The sequence below is a fragment of the Anguilla rostrata genome, chromosome 5, assembly GCF_018555375.3.
Source record: "Anguilla rostrata isolate EN2019 chromosome 5, ASM1855537v3, whole genome shotgun sequence".
NCBI classification, from domain to species: domain Eukaryota; kingdom Metazoa; phylum Chordata; class Actinopteri; order Anguilliformes; family Anguillidae; genus Anguilla; species Anguilla rostrata.
The window spans coordinates 55,523,180-55,532,705 of NC_057937.1; the positions used below are offsets into that span (position 1 = coordinate 55,523,180).

General features: G+C 48.6%; 1 protein-coding gene across 1 annotated transcript; it reads left to right on the forward strand.

Annotated features, from left to right (window-relative positions):
- The first annotated feature begins 343 nt into the window (after positions 1-343).
- spg7 (SPG7 matrix AAA peptidase subunit, paraplegin) lies at positions 344-8,094 on the forward strand. Its single transcript, XM_064337257.1, has 17 exons — positions 344-822; positions 1,119-1,221; positions 1,359-1,448; positions 2,091-2,332; positions 2,575-2,714; positions 3,093-3,195; positions 3,329-3,454; positions 3,566-3,728; positions 4,059-4,232; positions 4,378-4,502; positions 4,649-4,751; positions 5,186-5,296; positions 5,397-5,512; positions 6,007-6,163; positions 6,536-6,699; positions 7,194-7,271; positions 7,657-8,094. The coding sequence occupies exons 1-17, from the start codon at positions 571-573 to the stop codon at positions 7,864-7,866; spliced, it is 2,457 nt and encodes an 818-aa protein (XP_064193327.1). The 5' UTR covers positions 344-570; the 3' UTR covers positions 7,867-8,094.
- Positions 8,095-9,526: the final 1,432 nt, after the last annotated feature.

The window sequence follows — 9,526 nt, forward strand, 5'->3', positions numbered from 1 at the left end:
AAAATGCATTTGAAATGCAAATAAAATGTTTGGTTAAATAAAATGCATTCTGCTTACAGAATGTACAGTACAGATGTTGTTATTGCCATCCCATGGCATTTGTTCCTTGCTATTTATTTATTTAACATAGAGCGGGTTCTTACGAAATTCACACTACTTGCGGCACGTATTGATGACATCATGCAGGTTAAAGGTTGCCAAGTAATTTCCTGTCCTTTAAAATAAGTAAAGAGTATACGATAGTATTTAAAACTATTCAAGTTAATGGCTATCCATAAAATTAATTTAGTCGTGCATATATATTTATGTTTGCATTTATGGTGTGAGCGTTAAGCCAAAGGTGAAAGTTCATTAGTGGGAGGGATCAGTTTGAGGTTGAATAACAATTACCTAGCAGAAGCTTTCCAGTAGGTTACACTAATATTTTTTAACTGGACGTTAACTTGCGCGATCTAAGACAGCGAAATGATTTACAGTGTATTCGGCGTCATGTCTTGCCATAGTATCATAACATAATATTATGTTAGTTAGCCAGTTTGCTGCTTGAAAGCATAATAGCTACATCTGAAAATGGCTGCATTACTTTTGCAGCTGAACAGAAAATCGTGCAGGAATCTCAGGAGCAGGTCAATTTGGACTTCTTTACAAAACACCAAAAGCCGACACTTGGGAAATACCAGCGTCTTTACCACTACCAGGAAAACGGCGCAATGCACGGCTTTTGATACCATCTGCGTAAACTGTAAACTTTCCAGATATGTATGTTCCTCACGGTCGTTTTCAAAGCAACAACTTCGTGGCCTCAAAACTGGAATTATACAGGTAACGTTAATGTTATAGCTGCTCGCTGCTTGGTTCCATACCATACGCTTTATCCAGCTAGTTTTGGATACTAAAGCGTTTAAGTTTGAATAATATTTGACTTATAAGCCAATACCGATGTCAATACAGGGTAGTGAATTAGCTAGGATATCATGGAAATTACCAACTGCCTTTGCGTGTTACAAGCTAACGGAGTGCAAGTAGCTCACAGCTAAAATGACGTACAAAAATGAAGTTTCATCTTTCTGAACTTGGTGTGCTTTTGCTTTTTTATGATTATAACAATTCTCTTGCAGCAAGTCTTGCACCAGCCACCTAGCCCAATGTTGCTTGCGATCAGCAAAACCTTATTTAAAAACCAGCTGGTCAAAAACCCATTTGGAATATGGAATATTTTGGGTAAGCTTGCGGTCATTTATGTATAAGCTTATGTATGATACTATTGGCATTTTTTTAAATTGTTAACTTGCGGCGACATTTTCGCTCAGGGAAGGCTTGTGTGCGGTGTGCTCATGATTGAATACATGTTCTTTTAGGTTCCATTAACTACTTCAGCACTACTCAGTCCAAACAAGACAGAAACAAGAGGGACGGACCTAAAGGAAAATCCCCTGAGGAAGATGAAGGTAAACAAAAAGGAAAAATAAGTATATGGACTTAATTTTTATTAGGGTTTTACTTTTTGGACACATGGTGGAATTATGGAGCTCTTCCAAAACTCGCAATGCAGTCCTGGCCTGGTCAGTGCTGACTATGGGCAGGTCATTAGTGGGTAATTCTGAATTTTCCATGAATGTTTCCTAAGGACGGAGGTTTAAAGTCAGGCAGGTATTCCCGTTCTCCTAACCCAGTTATTACACTGATCTGTTCGCACCAGCTGTTTAAAATTTGTTGTCCTATGATGGATTGGCTTTGAATAACTTGATGGTGGATCTCATTTGGCTCAAAGAATTCTGTGAAGCATTGCACAGTTAAGTAGTATGCATTTGCTCACATGACTATTTCCTTGTTAGCAGAATGGGTAGTCGAAGTCTGTCTCAACTGAAGTTAAAATTTAGATAGACGAACTGTGACATTCCCAAGTAACAAAGCGCAAAAAGTGGGGCCTTTTAGTTCTTGAACCCACTTTGATGACGCTGGATAAAGCCTAATGAGTACTCTTAAAGAGAAAATCCGCATGGCGGTTTGGGTCCTCTGTAAGAGTGCGGGAGTCGAGAGGCAGGCGTTCGGTCTCGCGTCTCGCTTACCGCCCCCGTCCGCTGTCGCAGAGGACAAGAAACGCCGCGAGCGGGAGGACCAGATGTACCGGGAGCGACTGCGCATGCTCTTCATCATCGCCCTCATCATGAGCCTGCTCAACACCATCAACAGCAGCGGCGGCAACATCTCCTGGAACGACTTCGTCAACGAGATGCTGGCCAAGGGGGAGGTGGCGCGCGTGCAGGTGGTCCCAGAGAGCGACATCGTGGACATCTACCTGCACCCCGGCGCCATCATCTTCGGCAGGCCGGTGTGTCTCTCCCCCCCCCCCCCCCCGACGTCATCACAATCCACCTGCTCTTTGGGGATTTAAAAAAATGAATACATTCACAGAAAATGTGTGCTCTTCATTATTTATTTAACATAAGACCAAACATCCAGCAGTGGAGTATGATGATGTCATCGTAGCAGTGATGGAGTCAAGTGGCTGCAGTAGCATATGACGATGTCATCGCAGTGGTGATGTAACGGACGGTTCTCCGTTTTGCGCAGAGGATGGCCCTGATGTACCGCATGCAGGTGGCCAACATCGACAAGTTCGAGGAGAAGCTGCGGGCTGCGGAGGAGGAGCTCAACATCAACTCCAAGGACAGAATTCCCGTGTCCTACAAACGCACCGGCTTCTTTGGGAAGTGAGTGGCGGCGGGGGGGGGGTGTCCGCAGCAGCTGCAGGGTGCTTCTCCAGGGGTGTGTCCCGCTGAGTCACCTGTTCCTGGAGTGACAAATCAGATTGAGTCTATATTACGAAAGAGAGTTCCACAGGATGAGGCATGATTAGGCGTAGCCTCAACCAGAGAGGAAGGGGCATCTGATTGCAGGGTTTTGGCTACCAAGTCTTTTAGTATCAGGGCTGCTGATCAGTTTGGGCTCCTGTGATTGGTCCCTGCCTGCTGCTTAGATCTCCAACTGTTGCGGCTCAGTGGGTAGGTTGTGGGTTGAATCGGGGCAGGGAAAGTGCTGTGATGCTCTGTGTGCTGTGTTCTGATGCTCGTCCTCCATTGCCGTTGCAGTGCCCTGTATGCCCTGGGCATGGCAGCCATTGGAGTGGCTGTCCTCTGGTACATTTTTCGTCTGTCTGGCATGGGGGGCAGAGAAGGCGGATTCAGCGCATTCGTAAGTACAGCCCTGTGATTGGTTCACAGTTCCTCCTATAACCCCTGGGTATTCCGAACTTTGGGCAGGCATGCTTATTCTGGCTGTCACTCCTCCTCCCACTTTCGGTCCCGACCCCCCCCCCCCCCCAAAGAACCAACTGAAAATGGCACGCTTCACCATCGTGGACGGGAAGTCCGGCAAAGGCGTGAGCTTCAAGGACGTGGCGGGAATGCACGAGGCCAAGATGGAGGTCAAGGAGTTCGTGGACTACCTGAAGGTGAGGGTGCAGGTGGCTCCTGAGCCTGGCTCGAGAGGAAAATTTGGGAAATGAAGATCAGAGTGCCGATGGTCTGCAACTCATCCACCCTATGCCCTTCTCCGTTGGCAGAACCCCGACAGGTATCTCCAGCTGGGGGCCAAAGTACCCAAAGGCTCCCTTCTCCTGGGGCCTCCCGGCTGCGGGAAGACTCTGCTGGCCAAGGCCGTGGCCACCGAGGCCCAGGTCCCCTTCCTGGCCATGGCGGGGTCAGAGTTCGTGGAGGTCATTGGGGGTGAGTTTGTGGGCCTTTCTGTTCTCCTAGAGAAAGCCACGGTCTTGTTTACGAAAGCTATTTGATACATAATTAGGAAATGTCCCCAGGTCAGTAAATGCAGATTTTGGTGACAGTATTACAGCACACCTCCATGTAGACTTTCCATGGAAAATTTGAACCAGGCAACATTAGGTCTTTGTCAGATGGCAGGTTGCTCCTGACCGAAAAAGGTTGTATTTGTGTCCTCATGAAGTTGCTGGGTGATGGTGGGTGATGTCATCATGGCCTTTGCAGATGTTGGGGGCTGGCACACTGGCGCATGATAGCGGGCCGTTTCTCTGTGCGTAGGGCTGGGAGCTGCCAGGGTCCGAAGCCTGTTTAAAGAAGCCCGCGCCCGCGCGCCCTGCATCGTCTACATCGACGAGATCGACGCCGTGGGCAAGAAGCGCTCCACCAACATGTCGGCCTTCTCCAACACCGAGGAGGAGCAGACCCTCAACCAGCTGCTGGTGGAGATGGACGGTGAGCTGAGGGAGAGGGGGGGGGGGGGGGCTCTGCCTGGCTTCTTTAGTAATTGGAGCAACTGTAGTTTTCCCTCTCCACTTTATGGTTTTTGTGAAGGGGGTTTAAACCGTACTTCTTTCGCTCTTGTTTTCGTTGCTTCCAGGAATGGGCACTTCAGACCACGTGATTGTCCTGGCTTCCACCAACCGAGCGGACATTTTGGACAACGCGCTGATGAGACCGGGGAGGCTGGACAGGCACATATTCATCGATCTCCCCACCCTGCAGGTGCGGACGTGCCAGTTCTCTCTTTACATACAGCAGGCTCCGCAATAGTATAGAAGAAAATGTGGGTTTCATTTCTAATGTAATTGAGGCTAATGCACAAAGCTAATGCCGTGAGTCTGTCTGTCTGTCTGTGTGTCTGTCTGAAGGAGAGGAAGGAGATCTTTGAGCAGCACCTGAAGATCCTGAAACTGTCCCAGCCCGCTGACTTCTACTCGCTGCGCCTAGCCGAGCTCACCCCGGGTTTCAGCGGTAACCACTTCCTCCGTTCGCTTCGCTGTGCATAAACCCTGGGTCCTGCCTGACCTCTGACCCAGGAAGGAAACGATCACATCCACACTGACTGCTACACAACACCATACAGTTCAGCTGCCTTTCACACTGGTCAATATATTTCACTGAAGTCAAGGAAAAACTTTGGCTGGGCATGCTGTGCATTTACCAACCATAAGCTGCGTGTTCTTTGGTTGTCCAACAAAACACTTTCCCTGGGTTCAATTAAAAAATTTGGACAGTCCTTCCAGAAAATTCTTACTTAATTTCATGTTCTACATAAAGTGATACATGACCACTGTAAAGTCAATTGATTATGCCCCTTTGTAAGCTAGCCTGCATGTTAGTGGGAGGACTAAAAGTGTGGTCCAGTTGGTTTTGGTTGTACTGAGCACGGTGTTCGCGCTCTGCAGGAGCGGACATCGCCAACATCTGCAACGAGGCCGCGCTGCACGCCGCCAGGGAGGGCTACAAGTCCATCCACACCTTCAGCTTCGAGTACGCGGTGGAGAGGGTCATCGCAGGTACCGCCCCCGACCGCACCGCAGTGAGCCCCAGACCCCCACAGCCTGGCAGCGGTGGAGGTTCCCAAGTCTAAATCTAAATCTTATCTTGGGCCTACAGGGAGCGTAAAGAAGAGCAAGATCCTGTCCAAAGAGGAGCAGAGGGTGGTGGCGTTCCACGAATCGGGCCACGCCCTGGTGGGCTGGCTCCTGGAGCACACAGAGGCAGTCATGAAGGTGAGCTCACTCAGGCCGTAGCTAACCCTCACAAGGGCCTGCATGGGGAGACCGTGACCTATAACACAGCGTTTAGGCTAAATCTAATGGGTCCCTCATTACATTTGCTACCATTAATTCCATTCTAACTATTACACCAGGCCGGCCAGCAGAGGATGGGCTTCACCTCTGTAGCAGGGTTCCTTCTGAGAATTCTGCCCATTTTTTTTGCTACCCTTTCAGTGTTTTTCTTCTTTTTGGGGAGTTCATTTTATTTATATATTCCCTCAATTGCTAGCATTTGGGTTTTTTTCTTTTTGTACACTTTTCTATTTAAGCATGTTAGTGACAATGTCTCTGTAAAAAGCAGTGTACATGTAAAACTGAGTTGAACTGAAGCACATTTGTGGCAGCGCAGCTGCAGTAACAGGGATAGAGTGCTGTCTGTGTTAGAGTGATGGAGCCGGTCTGAGGTCTGGAGGGGGGCTCACCTGCAGTGTGACGCTGTCCTCCAGGTGTCCATCGCGCCCCGCACCAACGCAGCGCTGGGCTTCGCGCAGATCCTGCCGCGGGACCAGTACCTCTTCACCAAGGAGCAGCTGTTTGAGCGCATGTGCATGGCGCTGGGGGGGCGGGCCTCCGAGGCCATCACCTTCAACAAGGTCACCACGGGTGAGGCTCCTGTCCGTCACCACTGGGCCCCGCCCCCCGCGCTCCTGTAGCCCTGGCACATGTGTGTATGTGTGTGCGCGTGCGTGTGTGAGACTCTTCTCTCCACCCCCGTGCTCCCGGCGCCACGTGTGTGTGCATGTGTGCGTGTGTGCGTATGTGTGTCTGCGTGCGTGTGTGTGTGGTGTGGGGTGCGTGAGACTCTTCTCTCCACCCCCGCGCTCCTGTAGCCCTGACGCCTGTGTGTATGTGTGTGCATGTGTGTCTGCATGCGTGTGTGCGTATGTGTGTCTGCGTGCGTGCCTGCGTGCGTGTGTGTGTATGCGTGCGTGTGTGTGTGTGTGTGCATGACGCCTCTCTCCGCTCCCCCGCCAGGCGCCCAGGACGACCTGCGCAAGGTGACGCGCGTGGCCTACTCCATGGTGAAGCAGTACGGCATGGCGCCCAGCGTGGGCCAGGTGTCCTTCCCCGAAACGGAGGAAGAGGGCGCCATCGGACGCCGGCCCTTCAGCCAGGGGCTGCAGCAGCAGATGGATCTTGTGAGTGACTCCCTGCTGCCCGGTGCAGTGTCACTGCTGCTGCCGTAAAGCAGGACTGTGGGGAAAATCTCTCAACCAGGGGTTCCCAAACTTTCTTCTGAGGCAACATCAAATGAATGAGCACAAATCTACGCAACCCTAACACCTTACCCACGCACACGCCTTGTGCCTCACAACACCCTTAAGCCATTACTATACTGGTGATATCGCATGACCTCTCCTGACTCATTGCTTTATTATAGGTTGTTTGTTGCCTACATTTACACATTTTAAAGAGACAAAAAATGACTAAATTGTGCTACATTTTTTCTTTCACGCAAAATGTTCTGGCGACCACATCGTCAGATCACACCACAGTTTGGGGACCCCTGCTCTAAGCAGTCTTTGCTTGCTCTTTGGTTTAGCACGAGGATTTATGTGCTTAAAATTGAGCTGAAGTGGCAGGAATGTGCAGATTCACCCTCTGTTCTGCTGATGGTTTTTCTGTCTTTCAGGAGGCAAAGTTGTTGATTGCCCGTGCCTACAGACACACTGAGAAATTACTCCTGGACAACCGAGACAAACTGATCGTGGTTAGTGCTTAACTTCCCTTGATCATATCCAGTTTGGTATTGTTGTTACTCTGCATTGGTCTTTTTGGGTGCGTGTCCTTATTCCAAAATGTCTCAGCACTCTGTATTTCCCAGTTTGTGTTTTCATTTGGGCAGCAATGCTTACCCCAGGGCGCTGATGTTTGAATTTATTTGCCCTTGTGTGTGTGTTCAGTTGGCCAGCGCTGATGTTTGAATTTAATTTTCCCCTCCCCGTGTGTGTGTTCAGTTGGCCAGCGCTGATGTTTGAATTTAATTTTCCCCTCCCCGTGTGTGTGTTCAGTTGGCCCCAGAATTTATCTCCCCTGTGTGTCAGTTGGCCAGGCTGATGTCTCTGAGATCTACTTCCCTCCCATTGTGTGTTCAGTTGGCCAACGCCCTGCTGGAGCGGGAGGTGGTGAACTACGACGACATGGAGGCCCTGCTGGGGCCCCCGCCGCACGGCCCCAAGAAGATGATCGCCCCGCAGAGCTGGATCGAGGCCGAGAAGGACAAGCAGGACACGGGGGAGGACGAGCCCCCCAGGCCCCGCCGGCCCCCGCCCAAGGAGGAGGAGGAGCTCAATCTCAACTCCTAACCTGGCCCCCCCGCTCCCAGAGAACCATCCCCTCCCCCCCCATTTCTGCCCCCGTGGAGGAAGAGCTCAATCTCAACTCCTAACTGCCCTGCTCCCAGAGAACCACCCCCCCCCATTTCCGCCCCCGTGTTCAGTGCCTACGTGGAGATGCTTGTGATTTTTCACCCCAAAGATGCTTCTTAACCATCACATCTTAAAACCGCTCCCCCGCCCCATTCAAGTGTTAAAATGTCCGCTATCTGTCCATCTCTGGAAATCCCCTCGTCTCCTCCCTGTCCCTCATTTTCCACAAATGTCTCTTCTCAGACATCTTAAAAATCTCATAATCTGGCAGCCCTCAAAAGGCCCTGTAGAAACCGTAGACTGTGTCCACTTATCCTAACTTTGCCGTGCTGTGGAAAACGGGTGGGGCAAAATGAGGCTACGTGCAACTAAACAATCCTTCAGTCTGCACCACGTCCTCTGCCCCCAAACTCTGAATGTAGGAAATGAACCTTAGCCTGAACTTGAACTGAAAAATATTTTGGATGAAATACTGCAGCGTCGGCATATTATTTAAGGATTAAGCTTGGAGGAGTTTCTGTGAAATACTTTGTTACTCCAGTGATGGGGATAAAATCTCCAAATAAAGTCTGGTGGTGTTCCCCGCCTGAGAAGTGGAACTGCAACGTCTCTTGTCAGTTTTATTCTGATTCCAGGAAACCAGGAAATTGGTTTGCAATCTTGGTAGTATACAAAGAAGCAAACTCAGGCCAACTAACAATAAACAAAAAATGTATTTATTCCAGAAAGCAAGAAGAGTGAGCTTGTTAACTCTAAAGTCACTTTTGTATGCCGTATTTCCATACACATACGTTGAAATTATCTTACACATATATTTTTAGACCGTTTCCTCTGACTGAAATAAAAATCTTAAATTAGTTCAAAATATATCGTGTGCCAAGAACATTAGTGTATCATTGTAAGATACAATTATTTCCTTTTTAACACCAAATATATAAACAAATATAAAAACTAAAATATTACAATGATGTACACATTCTGAATACAATTATTTCAAATCCCTGTGAGTGAACCAAAAGCCTATATTCTATTTCTGTATTTCATAACCAGGCCTAATTACATTTTAAAAATGTTTTTACAAGATGCCTGCACTCTACAGACTTAGCCTTCCTTCTACAGAAAATAATTTTTATGCAGTTATTTTTACATTGTACACGAGTATATTTTGTGCTTGTGATATGTTGGTTATTTTGTATTGGTGCAGAAATGATAGTCTAAAGACAAATCCACCTAACTCACCCTACAGGTGAGGTCACCATTGCAAAGTTTTCAGTCTTGAGCAATCCTAGTAACCCTACTGGCTAACACTGCAAAATTAGTTTCCTAGAAAATTAGCTTGCCTAGCTCTCTTCCTGCCCTCAGTTTCACATGGTAATATTTCAAATGTAAACTAATGTATAATTTGCCATTGAGTGAAGTGTTTGCTAAGCAGATGTGAAGCAATATTCATTTGCTGTATAAATGCCCGTCTCTGTATCTCCCCCAATCACACCTCTCGACATGCTCTGCCCCTCCCTCTCCTGGGACAGGTGATTGGTCCTCACATCCTTCAGTTCAGAACTTCAGACCCCAGAGATGTTCACTGTCAAATCAATAC